Source organism: Halichoeres trimaculatus, unplaced genomic scaffold (genome assembly GCF_033239565.1).
Source record: "Halichoeres trimaculatus isolate MK-OKI-2021-1 unplaced genomic scaffold, fHalTri1.1 fHalTri1_scaffold_8, whole genome shotgun sequence".
NCBI classification, from domain to species: Eukaryota; Metazoa; Chordata; class Actinopteri; order Labriformes; family Labridae; genus Halichoeres; species Halichoeres trimaculatus.
The window spans coordinates 31,309,979-31,331,371 of record NW_027437186.1 but is presented as its reverse complement, the minus strand read 5'-3'; the positions used below and the strand labels follow the sequence as shown (position 1 = coordinate 31,331,371).

The 21,393-nt window shown below is 39.2% G+C and overlaps 1 protein-coding gene across 1 annotated transcript in view; it reads right to left on the bottom strand.

Annotated features, from left to right (window-relative positions):
- Positions 1-20,910, bottom strand: part of LOC141795648 (transmembrane protein 150A) — a 30,286-nt gene extending 9,376 nt beyond the window's left edge. The window contains exons 1-6 of the mRNA XM_074676618.1: positions 20,661-20,910; positions 19,601-19,852; positions 13,456-13,503; positions 11,149-11,235; positions 10,016-10,083; positions 827-954 (exon numbers count right to left, since the gene is read on the bottom strand). Coding sequence (XP_074532719.1) covers positions 827-954; positions 10,016-10,083; positions 11,149-11,235; positions 13,456-13,503; positions 19,601-19,665 — 396 coding nt within the window. The 5' untranslated portion in view covers positions 19,666-19,852; positions 20,661-20,910. The remainder of the gene's footprint in view (positions 1-826; positions 955-10,015; positions 10,084-11,148; positions 11,236-13,455; positions 13,504-19,600; positions 19,853-20,660) is intronic.
- Positions 20,911-21,393: the final 483 nt, after the last annotated feature.

The window sequence follows — 21,393 nt, the reverse complement described above, 5'->3', positions numbered from 1 at the left end:
CATGGGCCTAGGTGGTGGACTATCAGTTACTTTACATGCACATTAAAAAGGAAATGTTGCTGGTCTTTATCATTACACTACAGCACAAGGATGACTAAATATATCATGCTAAACAGTTTCAATTAGCCACTCAGGGCAGTTTGAAGAATGGTTTAGAAGATGCTCAGTGCACATGCTCGCAATCTTCTTCTATGGTGTCTGATGTGACAGATTAAATACACATTCACTCCATGGCCTGCTGTATTTATGCTGTTTATGTTTCTGTATCGTCTTTTATTTTAACAATTCATCTAGTGTTTAGTGTGGTAATTGTGTTTTTTTGGTGTGTTTTTGTCTTATTTTAAGGAGAAATTGTCTAATTATACTTAGTATGAGCTACTTTCAACTGACCGGCCCAGAGAAATGTCTTGTTTTAAGTTGTTTTAAGACAAATATGAGGCCTAAATTTTGCTTAAAACTAGAATAAAGTCTTAATACAAGTAGCTTTTTTTGTTCCATTAGCAGATTTTTTTTAAACTTGTTATGAGCAATTCAGACCTCATTTTTGTCTTTAAATAACTAGAAATTGGACATTTTTCCTGGCTGGTCGGGCTCATCCCAAGTCATTTTCTAGTGAAAATAAGACAAAAACACTTCATAAGATTTCGTTTTTTTTGCATTATGCAACTTGTAGGACAATATATGCATCCTGTACTCTTGGATTTGAAAAGTGCATTGTAAACAAAGACCTGATGTTTTTTTTTAATTATTTCTCTTTTTCTAGCTGAAACCAACATGTATAATCTTTTTTCATCCTCTACCAGGTGAGTAAACAGGGTTGCCATACCTGGAAGTTGCCCACCATGATGAGTCCAGCAGCACAGATCCAGCCTGTGGAGAGACTCGCCGTGTTGAGAACACAGTTCTGGTGCTTCTCAATGACGTGGGCATAGCGGAACAGCACGATGACCATAACTACGGAAAAAAAACACACACACCAAAAGACAAAAAGAAGAAGAGTCAGTTTTATGTGGTTTTGCAGATAAATAAACAAATCCGTAACAGAGACATGGGAGGCTTAAAGAAAAGGAGAAGAGTTGTTTTGTTCTTGAAAAGTACCACACACACTCACACACACGGAGCAGGTTTGGGGTATTATTATTCCGCAGGGCCTGGATTCGATTAATGCAAACACTCACAGACCTCACTTAGCCAAAAAACACAAAGATTCCCAGAAAGCTGATTTAGAGTTACACAAACTTGAAGTGGAAAAATGAGAAGCAGGAACTGGCGGGAAAGTAGAAGCGAAGCCCGTGGGGGCTGGTCAAAGTCTTACATAAGATTAAAGGTGGAGGGAAACTGAGTACAGTACTTGAGACAGACGACTGCTGATGTGCTAACAGGCTGTGACTGGGTGTATTGTTAATGGCTGACCCCTGACTGTCTTCTCTTTGTTGGTCCCTCACGTCTACGGCCCGGTGAAGGCTGGCTGGGTTTGGTGAAAGCGGCGCGTTTAGAGGGGGGTGAGAGGAAAAGAGGAGGCCTGAAGAATGAGAGGGGACACAGAGGCCCCCGTGTCCTGACCTGAAGCTTGTACATTAGTCTCAGAGACTGAACTGTTGTCTTTACTCTGTCACTATCATGGTCAAAGTTACAACACTTCATGCTGCCTAAAGGAATATAAATGGAAACTGCGGTCAGAGGGAGGGAAGAGAAACTCCAGCGCAGGGTTTAACAATGTAAACCTTTGTTTCCACCAATGAAGGTTTAGTCTGGGCCTGGGTCTCAGTGACAGGTCACATTTCAAAACCTGACCACAACTTCATACTGGAGCATTAGCCATGATTGATGCTCGGAAAGTTCACGTATCGGAAAAATTTATGTTTTATTTCCTAAGTTGGTGACTTAGAAAAAAGAAGGCAGCAGCCGTTTATCTTGATTTTGCTGTGAGCGGTCTTTGTGATAGACAGAAGGGGAAGTTCTGACCACAAACATAAATCTGGGGAATGCCTGAAAAATCAAACAATATGACCCGTTGGTCCTTCCAGTCAGTAACAAAAAAATATTAAGTTTTACTTGAAGTTGAAAGATTTTAGTGTTTCTTCATTTACTGATAAAACTCCAGACTGTAAAGAGTTCTTAACTGGTTATGATATCATCAGAAGTAAATATCATAACATCTTTATGGCCTGAAAAAGAGAGTAACAAGACTGACGTTTTTTTTTTTTAATTGAATTTATCGGTACTGCCAGGAGGTAGGTGTCAGACAAGATGACTTACAGCACATTAAGGAAACAGCAGCATACAGTTAACTTATGACTGCTGACATCAATGACAAATCCATCCCTTCCCTTTAATTTATTATGTGAGTAGAGTTAAACTGATTATAGGATATTCTGATGATGCCTCTATACCAGTGTTTCTCAAAGTGGGGTCCCCAAACCATAGCTTTGGGGTCCACTGAATAATTTGAAGACAATTTTAAAAGAGTGCTTTATCATTGGAAGTGCTCATCAACAAACTGGAATCTCATGCATCAATAAAATCATCTATTTTTTTCCAGTACTCACACCCAATTTAGTTTTGCCATGAGGTCAGTTCTCATGTGATTGTGTCAGGTCTTTCAGTTCAAAGTTTGCAACACCAGGAAAAAACCTCAAAAACAACAAACACCTTGGTGCAGTGGCGTGCACAGACTTTTTAAAGGGAAGGGGTGAAAATATCATAACAAAAAGGGCGGTTGCAAATGTTTCGCCAACCCGGAGGGCAATTGAGGGGTCGTTAAAATGACAACGGTTATAGTTTTGTTGCGTTTTTGCCTCGGGTTTACAAAGAAACATTGTTTTATCCAACCTAATGCAAACTCATGAAAACAGCCTCCAGAGTACAATTTTTCTGAAACGCTGTCAACACCGTTGCCATGTAAAACGTAAGCTGGTGTTTTCAGTGGACGAGCTGACGTCACGCTCTGCTTAGCGCGAGTGCGTACAATAGTACTGTTGTTACGATTTTTGTGGCCTATTGTGTTGCACTTGTGCTGCTCAATCTGCTGACTCTGCTGACTGACTTTAACAAATAAGGGGGGTGAGCATATCGATCTAAATATCGATAGTATCGATACCAGGATGAACATTGGTATTGGATCGATACTAGCACGATAAGATCGATACTGCAGTTTCTCTAATGTTGTCCAGCAATTTACTTTAATTTCCTCCGTCTACCGCTTCTCTGTGCTAATAGGAGGGACCTTTCTGTAATTTTACACTAGTGATTTGTGCTGTGTTTTACCATAATCATAATCAACCAACTCAAGGCAAAATCACAAAGTTATTCAATGATAACTACATTTTATGTAAAGGTATCGGCGATACCAGCCCTGTATTTACTTGGTATTGGATCGATACCAAAATTCCCAGTATCGCCCATCCCCATTTACAAAACGTGCATCTGTTGCTCCATTTCTGCGCTTAGTTTTCCACAATACATCAGATGATCGGCTCAACTCTACTTCAGTGGAGATCTATCAAAAGCCGCTCCTGGACAAGACAGTTATAGCACCACCTGCAGGCCTGGCATGCTTACTACAGTGTTTTCAGTCCCTCAACATTTCCACATAAAACGTAGATTTTTTCCACTGCGTTTTAGCATTTGAAATGTTGTCGTATAAACAGGGCCTTAGCACATGTTTTTCTACAACTGCCCCCCCTTTGTGCACACCATTGTCTCAAGTTGGAGTTTTAATGTTGTAGTCAATATTTTACAAAAGTTTACGAAATGTAGCTTGATTCTATTTTCATTACATTATTGAATAGTATTAATATTATGCTAGCCAATGTTATGATAATAAATGAGTTCCTGGAAAAATGTCTAACCTGATCGGGGTCCATGGTCTAAAACAGTTTGAGAACCACTGCTCTATACATTCACAGGGAAGATGATTTCCTTCATTGCCATCAAGGCAGAAGATTAAAAAAGATGTTTGTACAGAAAAAAAACCCAAGAACAAGTGATCACAAAGTACTTTTTCAACAGAGGTCAACAAAATCAACACAAACCAAAAGTCCTCTCAGCAGCTTAACCACTGAGAGTGTTTTATTACAAAACTAAATATGGCATGGATGTCTAGTGGATACATAATGATTTAAATGTGTATGTGAATGTGTAACTAAATCTTGTTTGTTTGGTTGTCTGATAGTGTTTCTGTGTTCATGAACTCCTCACTGCTCCCTCCTCGTTAATATCTTCTCTACAAAATGTTTCAGCAACATTCATGGAAAAACAAACAGCACTGTCTCCGGGCTCAGAAACAATCTTGTCTTTGTTTTTTCCATCTTCTTTTTCCCTTTGAGGTGGAGAACATACTCTACCACTAAAGGGACAAAAAAAAAAAAAAAAACGTAACTGCAGCTTATTTCATTCGATTATTTCACCCCGGCCACTTGGCTGCAGACTGGCTGGCTGTGTTTTTTTTTCCTCTTGTAACAAAATGACTTTTTCATCATTACAAATGAGCACGTTTGAGCTTGCTGGCATTTTAAAGCTATCTGAGGATGACGTAAGCTCGGCCTGAAGGTTAAAGGAGAAAGAGCATTTCTTCCATTACTCTTCTTATCCATTTCTGGACTTTCATTTTGCAGACTCTAGGAAGCTCTGAGCCTGCAGGATATAAGAAAAATATGTCATTTGTGACTACATTACTCAATTGTGCCAGAGTGGTGAGATCGGCAACAAATAAAATCAAATAAAAGAGTTTAGAGTTGGCCGTTTTTCATGTTTTACACATCGCTTGTGTGTGTGAAATGTTTCTACATAATCCAATAAATCTAAATCTTCCACAAGTTCATCTAAGGGCAGATTACAGCTCACATGAGCCCCACCCGTTAGCATAAAAATGGCAGGTAAAATGTCCACATGCTAAATAAAGGAGCATTTCTTGTTCACACAATATACTTTTAATTACTCATTGTGGTAAATTCAGCCTGTTAGGATGTGTTTATTGTCAATGTGTGCATTACAGTTACTGAGAAATCACAATCTATGGCACAGCTCCAATAAACACAAGTGTTTCCTCGTTTCTCTGGCTTATTTCTTTACAGATGCATGTCACGTTGAGGGGTCACGGGCTCCTCTGCACAAGGATATTGCGTGTGTGATGAGTAAGCAGCATGAATGCCCTCCACCTGGCCTCTGACTGTCAAGATAAACTGTTTTCTAATTAATGTTGGATAACAGGAATAAGTTTGCATAAACACACCAAGCCAACCTGTGTATCCCTTACACCGTCCCTGCTTCTGTCACACTGCTTCAGATGGGAGTTGTCTGCAGATCTAAGTCCTTTTCTCTGAACTCAGGAAGCCAAGGGGAGGAAGCAGAGTCTTGGCTCAAACAGTGACGCACGCCCACACCAATGTTACCTTTGCTAAAACGTGGACACGCTGTAATGTCAGCCTGCAGTCACAAGCATAGACTTGCTTTCGCGCAGACATGGTTTCACACCAAAACCTTGCACACACTCACACACACACGCATGTCCATTTCACACAAACGTCACATTGGTCACACCACACCTCACAGTTAAACAAACCCTGCGGTCCCCACAAGGAGATGCATTTCAACCCAAACACGCGGCTGCATTCTCTCCCTCAGGAGGTGCGCTGAGAAAGAATGCATGCATTGTCTTTGATACATTGTGTGTGTACACTGGCAGAGAGGTGGGAACCTGGAAAAAGAGCAAGAATAATAATTATGAGGCAATATACGGTTCACTAAGTCCAGGAAAGGAGTGAACCCCTGAGCCGAGTGCAGCCAGCACAATCTACAAAGTGAGACACAAACTGGCCGGCTGAGAAGCTGAGTGCTGATTATTTACAATAGCCTGTTGTACATCGACGTGCCACATAAGCTTAACCTCATTTCAGAGCCATATTAACTTACTTTACAGGCATTAACATACCCTGCATTGAGCCTAAATGGCAAAACACCCAGACAATAAGGCTGTGAATGCAACCTAACATGACCTGATGGTTTATGCTCTGCAGAGGTGCGGAAAGATCCAATCAGCATAGCTTCTCTTCAATCACTTCCATAGACACATTTGTTATCGTTAAGTAATTTTCCTTCTATCACAACAGTTCAACCACTTTTCATGTGATGATCAGATATGCAGGAGATTAAATCAACTACACGGCTCAAACAGTAAGCAGGAAGCTGTGATGTGAACTACTACAGCGTCCTGAGATAACACTTGTTGTGATTTGGTGCTGTATGAATAAACACCGAGGTGCAGTTTTAAAGGGATATCTTGTTTGAGTAGGGGTGATAGTACATGAAGCAGTGTTATAGATTTACTGATTAAAAAAAACCTTCCTGGTTAAAAAGTTGTTTGTGTTTCATTTCTTATATGTGCAATTAAAATAAAAAGTGCCTACATGTACCAAGATGCATTGCTTCTTTGTGTTTCCAGTGAAACGCTTGCATAACTTTACTGTAGACTTAGCAGTATCAGTAAATAGGTAACTGAATTTTTTTTCCGATCCTTTGAATCTTCATTTTGATTGTAAAAAAGACTCTTTATTAAGATTGTAAAGTTGTGTTACTCTTAGGGCTTCAAATGAGGTCTACTTCTTGTATTAACCTGTTAAGACCCAGCGTCCACTTATGTGTAAATTACATTTCTGCCTCTCAGACCCATGATACTTCATTCTTTAAAAATTTGACCAATTAGCCACATTTAGGGACACTGCCCACATCATCATTTGGAGAAACCACAACATTAAACCCATTTTAGTGGAAAAAATATCATATATATGTACAATAACACTACTAACAAACAACTAATGGAGAATTCATAACACATATAATTAAACTTCCCGTACAAAGAACAAGTTAAGTCAAGTAACTAAGTAAAAATACTGTGTTACTTTACTTAAGTAAAAATTTGGGGTATCTATACTTTACTTGAGTAATTTTTTTAGTCAACTTTATATTGCTACTTCTTACATTTTCAGGAAAATATCTGTACTTTCTACTTTGCACGTTTTAAAATTAGCCACGCTACTCCATTAGTATTCCAGCCTGTCATCATTCAAAAAGACACACATTTTAAAATTTTGCAAACACTGTTTACATGCAGATGCTTTTCCAGTTATTCCTCACGCACACTGTACTGACAACTTCCAATAAAAAACATCCAGGTCATTTTGAAACAAGGATGCTGCATTGTTTTGTATCTACTTAGCTTTTTTATCTGTCTGCATTCTTGTATCTGTTTCAACTAAATCAAGTGATTTATAAACTAAATAAAGTGTTTTTCCTCCCACTCCTTCCCGTTCACAACTAAAAATGTGCACACAAGGTTGTTTTGCACACATTGACCAGAACCAAGGTTGGTCAGTCTGTCAGTGTTGGTCAAATCCAGAACTTTCACACGCAGCTTCATCAGTCTGAAACACGACCAGGATCTCTGGCACAAGACACAATGTTTAGTCTCCCCTCATATAAATAAATAAATACACACAAAAGCTTTACTATATTAAGAATAAGGCTGTAATTCAAATCTTAACACATAGCATTCAGTCTGCATCACAGCACACTATTTTTAACGTACAATGATCATTATCTCCTCATGTCTCCACTTTCCTCTCAGAAGAAGCAAAAACACAGTCTCGCCTCAGCCAATCACACAGGCGAATGGTCTGGCCTTAAATAGCTGCTAGAGTCATGGAGACTCCTTATGTAAAGACAAACACAGCAAAAAAAACGTCACACACACACACACACACATACAAAGAACATGTCGCTGCCACAGCTGGGAAACATTAACCAGATCAGACCCACCGGTTAGCGCAGGGAACAGCACGTGTAGACTCACAAAAAAAACACACGGGCCAGCACATGGGAGCTCACTCCTCTTTTTTTTAAATCATTTAGTCTCCTACTGAAAAACACACTCCTGTGTGTGTGAAAGTTCTGCATGAAACCAATCTGAGGCTTAATTCGTTGTCTTTTTTCCTCCCTTTTCATTCAGACTGACCACATAGAGGGTTTTCTCTGGCTCTTGGTCAGTGTGGTTGGAAAGTTTGCATTTCTTGCAGAAAGTGATAGAGTGAAATTAAAGGTGATGGTTTCTTTTAAATTCATCAGTCAGATCTATTTATTCCCATTTTCTCGAAAGCAGCTGTGATTTTTCCTTTTCTGTCACTTGTGGTTTTTTCAACTTCACTCTTTCATTTCCTTAAATGTGCGTGAAGTGTTCTCAAGAGAAAATCTCCTGCTTTCTGTTTCAAGGCAAAGACATTCTGAAAACGTAAACTAGGAACATTAAGTTCAACATAATGTTAGTTTCTTAATTTTAGTCTGATAAGGTGAAGTATAAGAATCAGAAAAATGACAGATGAGTCAAGAACTGTGTTGGTTTTGTAGGTTATATTGACATTTATCTGAAAAGACTGTTTCTTTAGACCAGGGCTGTCCAATTTGGAGCCCATGGGCCAAAGTTGGCCCACCAGGGATTTTTTTTTTCGGCCAGCTGCCCATGTTTGAATTTTCATTTTATATACATACTTTTAATCATCATTATTATTTTCCCACAGCCAGCTACCTAAATTTCTCACTCATTATTGATTCGTTGTTGCACTTCCTCTCCTGACCACAAATTAACACTGTGTTACATTGGGAGTAGGGTGGCGCTAGTCCCATGAAACAAAATTAAAGCAGGTGTCCAGTTATATTACTATTCCTTATTTTAAAAGGATGGAAAATGCACTATTTTGGTTTCATAGAAGCATGCTGCGTACCATTGTGTTCAGGTTATATTGCACTAAATGTCTTTGAAGACATATGCCTAATATTTGTGCCATATGGTTGTTCAGTAACTTCATGCTGTGAAATACAGTAAAGAAAACTGTTTTCATTTTCAAAATTACTTGTATGACTATCTATTTTGCACAGTTATGCTATAAGCATATTTAATATCATGCACTGCAACATGAATGTTTGGTTTTGGCCCTTGACCCTCCACCCTGATTTGACACTGCTTTAGACAATGTGAAAAGATTTCACTGATGTGATCCAGTCTGACTCTCAAGTTTGTGCACTACACAGTAAAATGAGATCAATGGTGACAAGATTTCTTACAATAAAAGTTTAGTGTCTGTGTTTCGGTTAGATATTCTGAAAAAAAAGTTGGTGCCCAGCATTCACTGTGAAATATCTTTGTCGAGAACTCCTCTGATAAAGTTTGGCACAAAGAAATAAGTAACCATAGAGGAGGAGTTTTCTTCCCTTACATAATTTTCTTTCTACATAATGTTTTGAGCTTGTGGCTGGTACTTTGGCAGGAATAGGAGAACTCCAAAATGTGAAGAAAATCCTGAACCAAGGCTTTAAAAAGCAAAGTATCAATGCACAGGAATGAACTCTTATGTCAGTGTGTGAATGCTTCACTGTTTTTAAGGAAAGGAGTCGATAACATCATCTTATCTTTCAGTATTCTGCAAAAAAAGTTGTTTTGAACAAAAAAAAAATAGAATTAAAAGAAGAAAATATATTTCATTCATTTGCTTGGGCCCCATCTTTACAGTGCTGATGGTGCTCATGGGAAATGGAGTTCTCATCCTGGTGAGTCCACATCTCTGATGTGGCCACCAGAATTAACACAACATGAAAGTTGATGTTATTCAAAGAAAAGGTTGAGGAACATCAAATATATTAGAAACTATTCTTATGGTTAAAAAAAAGTGTTTTAGTCACAAAAAATCTACAAAAATGTGCTGGTTCAAGTTTTCAATGTGAGAATTTTCTTTTCTCTTCCAATGTTCCAATCCACCCTGAAAATCTTTCCTGTTAATCAGAAATATGAAGATGTCATGCCCGCTCTGCCAGCTGACAAATTAATCAGATTAAAGGATAAGCTAGTTAGATCCAAATTAAGCTGCTTCTCATCAAGCAGAAGGTGACTTTCGGTAAAAATCGAAGTTGGTTGAGACAGTGTGTGTTTGCATGTGTGTAATGTTCACATGTACACATGATAACTTACCCATGAATGATCCTGTGCTGCAGATAAGGCTGAAGAAGCAGCTCTCCGGAGGAAGAGTCCCACATTTGCTGTAAGAGGGTGTACACAGGAATAAATCAGTGAAACGCTGTGAATCAACCATCTGCACACAACACAGCAACTGTACCGCTTATTCCAGCCATCACTTTGCATTTGGAGTAACATGTAGCATGTTTATAGAGATGCTTTTCTGCTCATGCGATGAAGAGGTAGGGGAGGGGGTCAAATCACGCTTCCTGGCTTCTCGTCCGAGAGCTTTTGACTTTTCACCTACTGCACACTGCCTCCGTTCTAGGAGTGGGAAATGTTTGTAGGAGGGGAAGGCAGGAGACTGTCAACACAGGCTGTCTGTGCCCGGGCTGCGGCTGCCAACAAAGGCAGAGCTTTCTCAGCTGACTACAGTCACACACACACACACACACACACTCACAAATTCCTCAGTAAAACGTAAAATTCAAACAAACTCACGCTGGTGGTTTTAGGAAGGATCTTTCATGTATTAAGTGGATGAATGGATGGTTTTACAACAACAGTTCAACAATCATAACTACTTTCACACTCTTCAGACATTTTGATCGTCTAGTTTGGAGACTACTTAATATTTCCCATGCTCGTATTAGATGCCACTGTGTGTGAGATGTGATTTATTTCCATTTAAAGCTGTTTTCTCCAGTTGTTTTTGAGCACACCACAGTATTTTCACTGTACTCTTTGAAGTTTGAAGCTCGGAGGGACAAAAGCTAAACATAAAAGTGGGAGTGTCTTGATTTCCTTCCAAATGTAAGCCGACTCCCGTGTGTGTGTGTGAGAGACAGTTAGTGAGTGTTTATATGTTGAAGTGCAGACCCATGCTTTCCCTCTGAACTGCCACGGTGGCAGGCAGCAGGATATTTCAGCCCCAAGTTATTTTCAGAATGTACACACCCGCACTCAGGACGACTGTCTCCTTTAAGCCCACTCGCTTTTCATCAACAATGTGCCGACAGGGGTCATGTTAACAATGGGACAGTGTTCCTGTTTTTACACCAGCAGACAGAAACTAGAAACAAAGGCACCGAAAAGAGGCAGAATAGAGACAGGCGGGGAGAGGTGAGGGAGGGTGGGATTTCACCAACCTGATGAGAGGTACGTTGTCTAATGTGCAGCACAAGGTTGGCCCGCTCTGCAAATACAGCTCCTCTCCACATGACTGGTTGTACAACCTGGGACATCAAACATGTATGCACGTGTGCACATCAAGATACACTCATGGAGCAGTTTTAAACTGTTAGGATATCAGAAGAACTTCAAATCTTCTTAAATCAACAAATAAAAAACAAGGATGAAGCTACATCTTACAACTATATGCTCTTTAAAATTTGAACGCATCGCAAAAAAGCTGGGAAAAACTGGACATGATTATCATTCCACAACCTTATCTAATAACCACACTCAGATTTCAGTTTTGGTATTAAAACATTTCATTCTTGCTTGTCAGAAGATTTCAGCTGTCCTACAATTTTGTTCTATATTTCATTTCATGATGCACCAAATGTTTTCAAGTCAGGACTGCACACAAACTCTTCCACTACAGCGCCATACTGTTGTAATATTTTATTCTTTTTCATTACCCCGATCCTAGCGTCCATCCATTGGCTTTCCTTTCATTTTAGAATTCATTTTAAAATGTTATTATTTGTTTTTAAATCCTTAAATGGATCAGCACCTTGGTACATCTCTGACCTTTAAAATGTCTACACTCCCTCGTGGTCCCTGAGGTCTGCTGTTCACTTTCACCTCACGGTCCCAAATGGCTACCCAATGTTGCTTGGCGCCGCCCTGTTGGCTATGGCTGCCTTTTGCAGCAGCTCTCTCTTTTTTGTCCATTTCTTGTAATTTTTTGTCTCTTTTTTGTAAACTTTGTATCTGGAGTGGATCATTGCTTTGTGTGGTTTGTTGGTCATGGACACCAACCTTTTTGTGGCTTCAGTGATATTTTTACTATTTTTGCTCCTGTGTTTGTCTGGAGATCCTACATGTAACCATGGCTGCATTGTTTACATGTGAAACCAGCTGTTATCAGTCTGTAGCATGTCAATGCTAACTGGTGTAAGGCCTGATGTTTCCCCACAAGGTGAAGAGAAGGAGTTGAGGACGACGTGCTAGTTCTCAGGTGTGAGCTAAGAAGTGAGGACATTGACCTGTCCTTCCATCCATCGTTATTGGGAATGTAAGATCTATCTCCAATAAGATGGACGAGCTAGCCATGCTAACCCAGCAACAGAGGGAATACCAGAGGGCAGAGTAGCATCATGCTATTCACAGACATGGCTAACAGAGCTGACATCAGACACTAACACCACATTGGAAGAACTTCACCTGCTGTGAGCAGACAGGATCTAGGAGACAGAGACTGAACAGACTGCTGAAGAAGCTCAGTCCTGGACCCTGTGGAGGTGGAGGCTGGCTGACTGGACAATGATGAACAAGCTGTCAGCATCTATTTTCTTAAGGACTTTTTTGCACTTTCTATACACTTTCTTACTTTTGTTTTCTTGATTGCTGCCGTGACTTCAATTCCGTTGTACTTGTTACAATGATAATAAAGTTCTTTTCTATTCTATTCTAAATAATGGAAAGATCTGTCACTCAAAATCAAGCCACCCCCCACCCTACCGACTTTTAAATCGCGTCTTAAAACTTATTTTTATTCTTTGGCTTTTAATTCACCATGAGAGTTGTGTGATCTCCATCCTTTAATGTATTTATGGTCTTAACCCCTTTGTTTGTATGGTTGTAATTGGTTTCTGTGTAATTTTAATTTATTTATTTGTTTTATTGATTTTCAAATTTGATTTTTCTTGTGCAGCACTTTAGGAAACTTGGTTGTTTTTAAAATGTGCTACATAAATAAAGTGAATTGGATTGGATTGTTGTATATTCTCAGAATGTGAGTAAGAAGTAGCTGAGTTTCATGACAGTGCAGACACCATGGTTGAATCGTTTTGTCTGACTGCCATGCTGTGGGGTCACATCCAGGTGGCCTTTTATTAAAGGGTTGAAAACAGAGCGGCAGAAAATCACTGTCATCAAATAGTAGCTCTGCTGGCAGAGATTAGAATCAGCCTGCACAGACAAACCTAACATCCAGCAAACAATCAGACCTAACCTACAGGAGTAAATTTATCATTTTTATGAGTTATATTTCTGTCTTTCATTTTGTTTTATTACTCCGCCTCACTTTGCCTGTACGAGCACATTTAGACAAATGACCTGAAAACATTCCTGGATCTTAATGTAGCAAAAAGGGCTGATCCCATGAGGCAGAGAAAATACAGGAAGAGACACTGACAGTGACGTATTGCCTCACTGCAAGGTTTGATTTTATAGAGTGCAGAGATCAATAGATGTGTGATGAAGCAAAATCTGACTGAGTAACGTACCAGTTATCCACCGGGCACACGTGCTGGTTGTACAAGGCCATGGCATACCTGTTAGAGTAAGACAGAGGAAGCCAATGATTAGCCAACATTAAAAAGAAGTGTAAAAGTTCCTGTTTTATTAATCCCAAAATTTGATAATGACAAACTCGGTCAGGTACACCATCAATATCCATTCTGTAAGTGTGACCTAACACTGTTGTACCTGTTTGTTCAACCTGATATGTAACTGTTTCTTATCAGTCTGGAACTCAAAGGCCAAAGACAGAAAATACTGGTTTGTGTCAGTAAAGCTGGTATAAGTAAAGACAAAAACCCAACAGGAATGTTCATTGGATCGGGTCACTGACCTGTCTCTTCCTCAGAGGAGTCAAAGACCGGAGGACCGAGTGAGATACCAAAAGACCCAGATTTAGAAACAGGGCTACTCACATAAAGTTTTTCCACCCTTCAGAGTTAAAGAGTGTTTGCGTTTAATTGTAAAAAGAACATAAATGCATGAGTAACTCCAATCCTATGTGTAACTAACAAGGGGTAGTTACTGTACAGGGCTCCACAAGGCTCAGTGTTTGGGCCAATTAATTTCAATTAATGTACATTGTTTTTCTTGAAGTTTGAAAAAAGAAAAACAATGTGCAGCTCTATAACCGCAGCAGATACAAGTATTGAATTAAGAAACTGAAATTGGATTGTGGTTAAAAAAAAGCGGATCAGGACATTACTTCCCAACTTTACCAACTTCTATGACTGCTGTTTTTCGGGAAAAATACTTATCAGACCGTTCTGTGTCAAAAATTGTATGGTATGTGTAAGGATGGGTACCTTTCACATTTGAAACGATAGGGTACCAATGCCTGGTACCTGGCAATCGGTATCGGTACTCAACGGTACATCTTTTTGGTACTTTTTGTGTTTAAGTGGTAAAAAATATCATTTTGTTTCATAATGAAATCAAATTTATTTTCAATATAACATATGTATTCTTTGATATTTAACCTTACAATGCTGTGTTCATGTCCAGCATGTAAAATCGCCTACCCTTCCACTCCCTCACAGTCACAAGGATGCATTTAGGTACCCGAACATGGCATCTTTTGATGTTTTGTGAATTGGTACCTGGTACCTGGTACTTTTGACAGAATTCGGTCTGTACCTATAAAAGTGGCTAATCCAGTACACAACACATCCCGAGATATGTGTCTCTCTTGGAAAATTTACCATAACTTACTTAAATTTCACCATAACTTCCAACAATGACTACCTGATGCTGGGTTGTACCTGTCTTTTTTGTGGTCCATTAGGTATAAAAATGTGTTTATTAACCTATTATTATTATTATTATCATTATTATTATTATTATTATTATTATTATTATTATTATTATTATTATTATTTATTTATTTATTTATTTATTATTATTTATCATTTATTTACACAGTGGTTCGATAGTTTTCTTTTTTAAACTGTTTTTACTAGAAAAACTAAAAGAAACACAGTAAATAATTTTCAGATATAAATATTGAGAGTATACTGAATGGAAGATTTGTTTCCACAATGAGTAAGCGCTGGGGCTGAAACCCTCACTTCGAAGTACTGCTGGCTTTGGGCTTAAATGTCAGGACTTTGATTATTTCCCCACCAGCAAAATGCAAATCTCAGCCGGTCTGCTCTGTCTATGCATGCCTCGGTCATACGGAGAATAAAATGTCAATATGAAAGATGGAATAGTCAATTATTAGATATGAGTAGGAGATGAGGACACAGTTATTAGTCTTTGAATATATGCCAGCTGCTTTCAAACTAGAAACTATCATCAAGATACACAGCCACACATGATGTTGGTCCATCTGTCTCTATCCATCTCTTTCTGTCTAAGCAAACAACAGTCACAGCTGAGTCTGTTCAACATGTGTCTGGATCTGCCAAAAGTTTCTGTCTGTAAAAAAGGGATGCTTTTCCTCACCACTATTGCCTGCTAATTTATGTTAAATGCCTATTTTAGATTAATTTTGTAAGTAAATAATATCACTAAGAGTCAGTCTCATCCTTCTTGTTATGTAAGGCGTCTTGAGAAATAATTTGTCAAGAAGTGGCGCCGTACGAACACAAATCTGATTGATGTGACGTTATGGTTGTAATTCTCGGTGGACATCTCGGGGACAAGGGACAAATGAGAGCTTCAAAAGGAAAGTGACAGTCAGTAATAAAATATCAAAAACGTGATGTTTTAACAGCCAGTACAGCGAGCCAAGAGTCAAAAGCATGGAGTCAGGCACAGAGACTATTTGTCCTGAATTGTGAATGCAGTTGTAGTTCAGTAGGAGGTTAAGTACCAATTACGCTTGCTTCCATTGCAGACAGTGTCGTTCTCTCAAAACAGCCCTCAAAGAGCAAATTTATATCATACAAACACACACATACTAACACAAACATATCAATGATCGTGTACTGTATATATGACACTTTCTACTGTTGCAAAGATGAGTTTTGCATCGCTTCTGATGCAACCAGAGTTTCAAATATGAAGCTAAACATCCCACCTAGTGTGCTGCTAGGCCTCACATATTACAACAACAAACAGGTAGAGCCATAATCCTGCAGTCAGACAAAGTTATGTAGTTTGATTAAGCTTCTGTGGTAACACAATTAAATAACAAGATGATGCTAATATCAGATGCTATTACAAAAGCTAACTCAGGTGTTTGCAACAAAGGGCTGATCCATTGGGTAGATCTATTCAACTCAGTTCTATACTATTTTGGAACAGCCATGTGCCAACTACATCATTAGTGCAACAGGTTTGTGCATTAGGCAGAAAGCTAACATAGCATGGAGGGAGCACATGCACAGAAGCTTGGAGATTCATTAGCAGCTTGAAATATCTGTAAAGTTTGGCATTTGAGGAGTGATGTAAAGTTACAAGATATAACACAACCAATTTATCTCAAGATTTATTGTGTCAAAGAATAGAGAAAGTTTAACCAAACAAAAATAATAGTGGAGCTTCAACACAGATATCTTAAGCTCTAGTGTTAACTTGTTGTTACTCTTCATACCCTGACTGGACTCAAAACAAAAACATCCCGCAGTGCAGAGCTACTAACTAAAAACTCAGGCTTATTCTGTTGAATTAAGTAGATATAAGTGTAAGGGTGTTCTTTGGCAAATTTGCGATTTAACATTCAAAGATTTTCTCTTCTCATTTGATGCAGATTTTTACACAACAATTTTAAATCAGGACCAATCTCCTGCTGCTTAAAAAGTTCACTATAAAACTGTAGTATTTACTACTTTTGGGCATTTAGTCACCAAAGTGCAGGCACATGTTTGTGCACATTATAATGGTTAGGTCAATTTAGAAGCATGTAATGTTTATCATTCAAAGTAATAAAAGTTATGTAACGCACATTTAGGGATTCAGTTATTCATTTTATACCAAACCAGAGGTGTCATCAGGACTTAGTAAACTGTATCAGTGCATCCCTTATTTGAGCTGCGCAGTTTCGGACATGTTTCTTTTCAGTTGGAAGCAGGTTCACAATGACAGGTCACTAGGGATGTCACGATCCGATACACTGATCAGTATCGGTGCCCGATATGGCTATTTTTGGAAGATCAGATAGAATCAGATTTCGTTGCGTGATTGGGACCAATTCATTTTTTACTCGTTTCAGCACCGTCTCGCTTTACGGCTGCTGTAAATCAAACCACGTTGCAAACATGTTTGCTGTATCAGTATCTTGCAACATTTGTAAATTGAGTGTTCCTCAATGAGGTACTAACAGACTTTAATACCACAGATATGATTCATCATTTACAACAGAATCACCCAACAGAGTACGGGATTTATCAGAGAAAGGTATCAGCATCAGATTGGTATTGGCAAAACATCGCATAAAAAAAAAATCAGATCAGATAAGAAGTCAAAAGATCTGTCCCTAGGTAGGAGAACCTAATATCTCTTTCTACACCAAATAGCATCATCTAGTTTTTACACTTTTTGTTTTAGCAGTATACTTTGACTCTTGAGTTAGAAGATGCAGGGACCAGAAATAAATATATATATATGGGTTTTTTTTTACAAAATTTAAGAACACAGGTCTTATAGCAACTGCCTTTGAGGATAGCAGCATTTGGTTGGCATTAGGTTATGCAAATCACCATGTGGAAGTCGTATTAAACCAGATGGCAGGCATGTTGTCTGTTAAGGGGAGTGCTGTTGCATAATGCAGTGACGAGACCCACTGGTGTGAGTGGAATATGTTGGTCAGGTAAGGAGGGCTGCCAGAGCTCCAGCTCAGGGCTTTTTAACCAAATAACGGTATAAACTTGACGAATAAAAAAAGGAGTTTGGAATGTTGTAGATCACCGAGGGACCTCATTAAGGAACATGTGGGAAAAGAACCTGAGGAAAATAAAGTTGTAAGATTTTCCACAACTTTTGAGGCACATTTTTATACTACCTAGTTAGCATTTAATGTAAAAATAGCTGCAGTGCAACTTTAAGACTTTTTACAATGTGGAGGCCCTTTTCTATCTGTATGTGAAATGACTTGTACAGTTTGTGCTCTGAGGGAACTCAGTAATAATGGGTTTGTTTACATAATTAGACTTCTATCGAAGCTCAGCAGCGGTTGTAACCAGTAATTGTGTGTGTGAGAGCAGTATTTAGGTGGTACAGACCATGCTTTTTTTATTCAAGATTTGACGAAGAGTCACAAGGGTGTGAAAACTGTGACAAGATTTATAAAAATAGAAAATCAAAAACCACAGGAAATGGTAGCATGCTTAAGCTCTAAATGAATTGTAGGAGTGAAAGCTCAAGACTAAAAGTAGATTTATTGGGTAAAGTGGAGCCAAACCATACCAAGCACACTGCTTTAAGAATAATAGGTCTGTAAAGTTTCTCCAGTGACACTCTTTGGTTTGGAAAAGCATGAGCCTTTTTGGCTCCACAGGCCCTCTGTACACTGGGCATGGCCACCAGATGCTGAGTGAAAGTTCTGCTGCTCTCTTTTTTCCTCTTCTAGTATTTACCTTACTCCCTCCAAATTCACCCACAGTGAGAGAGGGAGTTATGCAACGTGTCACATCCTTTGACATTCCACGAGTCTGTAAAAAGACCCTTAACTGCTCTTAGAAACAAGGCGCCCTTGTCAAGGTAACGGGAAGGAAAAGTGATTAAAGGGACTGACAGTCAGCACTATTTGGCATCTCAACTCAGATCAACTTTCTGCCCCAGAAATAACACCAGGAGGAGATGTGCAGTGCTACATGAATGTTGCCCTGATCGGTGTAGGTGCAGGGCTAACATTTTTAGCTCAGATGTTTCTCTTCTGCAGAGCTACACACACCTGAATACACACTCCTGTTAGATCTGTGAATCAGCCACGTCCACAGACAGCTATTGGTACAAATACTGTCAGTTCTGACATGTCATGTAATCTGACTGTTAAACCCCAACACAACTAGACTAGATTCAGAAACAAGGAAGGTAATTTGCAAGGCCACCTGTCTCTCTCCCCTTGGGGTTTGCATTCCTCCTCTTCGAGTAATAACAGAGCAGAGAGAAGAGCTGCCAGCTCAGACATAACCAGGAGGTGCTGGGTCACCCCTCTACACATCTGTTCAGATACTGTAATGCACATAATTAAGCTTCACTGTGAACCTGCACATCACTCTTTTAAGATAGGGGTGATAATCCCAGGTCCGTCTCAGACAGAGTTAAGCCAAATTAGATCACCATGGCTGCCAGGAATGTCAGGGTAAATATGCTGCTTTCCTTCTAAAAGGAGAGGGTGAGGTTTAAAATGGATCAAACTTAAAAAGCATAACTGCGTTTTTTTTAAATATGGACCACATGTACTTTAAGATCATACCAAAGAAATCACTTTGTCCCACTGATGCGGAAATATGTTGCACATTGTAATTGGTCAAATGTGTGCAGTCTGTTTTAACTTTTGGTTAAGATTTTCCTTGTGTAATTATTAAAATACATGTTTGGATCGCTGCATCATTCCTGGCATTAGATGAAAGTAGCTCTTCAATGACAGCAGTTAAATTTACATTTCATGTCAGTCTGTACTTGACCCCTTACAGACTTAAATAAGCTTCATCAGGATTTTGAACTAGTAAATGTATGACTTACACAACCCATATCCCAGTGATAGTCAGCACCGGGAGGCTGACAGGCAGTATCGCCCACAAAGACATCTTCCAGCAGCACCTCCAACAGCCCCTTTCCTCTTTTTCCTTTTCGGCCAGCCGAGCAATGTCTGCTCAAGTAGCACTAACATTTAACTTAGTGTGACGGGCATCTGCTCGGCCACCAGCTAATTCATTTTCTTGAAGAGGGAGGATGGTAGATGGGACACTTGCAGGACAGATGTATCCCTGGTAGCTGGTGAAAGAGAGGAGGAAAAGGTACGTTAGCATTATTAATGAAACAGCCATGCTCCTGCCTTGACAACAAACTAGAATGTAAATCAGGTTCATTGACCAAATTAGCGCGCAGGGGGACACTTTGTCAGGTCTGAGGCGCTTTCAGTGTTACACACATTTCAGGTGAGGTGTAATTTTGCACAAATAAATAGCCAGTGAGCAACAAAAATGTATCAAGGTAGGGTTTTCTGTATGTGACATGACAAAATGAACAATACATGATGCCCTGGTTACCTCAGGGGACAAATTCTAGGATTTTCCAGTGCAATACTTTGGAAGTTGTAAATGATATAGACTTGTAAAAAGCTTATTTTATCATTTTATAATTTTAATTTCATGTAATACATTGTTTGCAAATGGTCAGAGGGTAGTAAGGGGTTGAATTAAAGATGATAACACCTGTAATACAACCAATCTGTTCAATACAAACTATTTTTATAGTGCCTCAATGTCGTTATTCCTGACTTTTGCTATACATTACTTGCTTTAAAATTTTGTTTAGCAGTTAAGTTGTTTTTATTTTTATCTTCTTTCAATGAGAAAAACGCAGATGACAGTTATTTAATGCCGATGCCTTGCAATCACAAATATTACAGCAAGTATTGTACATATTAATACATGTTTTAGCACTGGAGAGAAGAAGCTACTTGTTGAAAACCGGTTTTTGGTAAGCTTCATCCCTCCTCTTTCCACACTCAGCAGCTCACCTCTGTTATGTTTTCTCGCAAGCTAAGAAAAACATCAAAGAAAACGCTGTGATTACTCACCTTCTGTCTGTGTGATTGTTAAAACTTTTGCTGTGTTTTTCGGAGGCTGGGAATTCCGACACCCCCCGTAGCCCAGAAATAATCCAAACTCGTGATACACGTTGTAGTCAACTCGTTTTTTAATCGATTTCTACCTGAAGAACCGAGATCCCGTTAGCCGTCTTCGCTGTGAGATGCAGTGGGGGGAAGGCTCGCGCTCACATGCAGCCGTTCTCCTTGCATCGCCGCCACGAGACACTTCAGTATCCAGCTGTTGACTCCGCCCTCCAAAACGTGTAGTAGTAGTGTGGTGCGTTGCATTCATTTTAGATGTGCGCCGTAGGGGCGGGGTGGCGGGGACCAAATGGAAAATTTAAAAAGTAAAAAGTCAGCTTTTTATGATTTTATGTCAGACATTTTAGTTTCTCATAGACACAAACAGCTTGTGTGAAAAATAAGTCCTTGTCGTAGTTTTTGACACTGATTTCTGGAATTGTTAAAGTCCAGCCGCGTGACAGCGTAGCAGGAAATAAACTCGAACCTTGGTGTTACCTAGCAACGCAGTGTAGCAGAAGGAAACACTTCTTTATTTTAGTTTATGTTACAAATTCCCTGCGTTTTTCATTCAGCATGCACTTCCTCTGATTGAGAAGCGTCCACCTCCCCCTTTAGATTGCTATGGGTTACTTCTCTCAGTGTAAATATACAAGTATGATCAAGTCTGTCAGGAAAATCACTGTGCATTGAGAGCAAG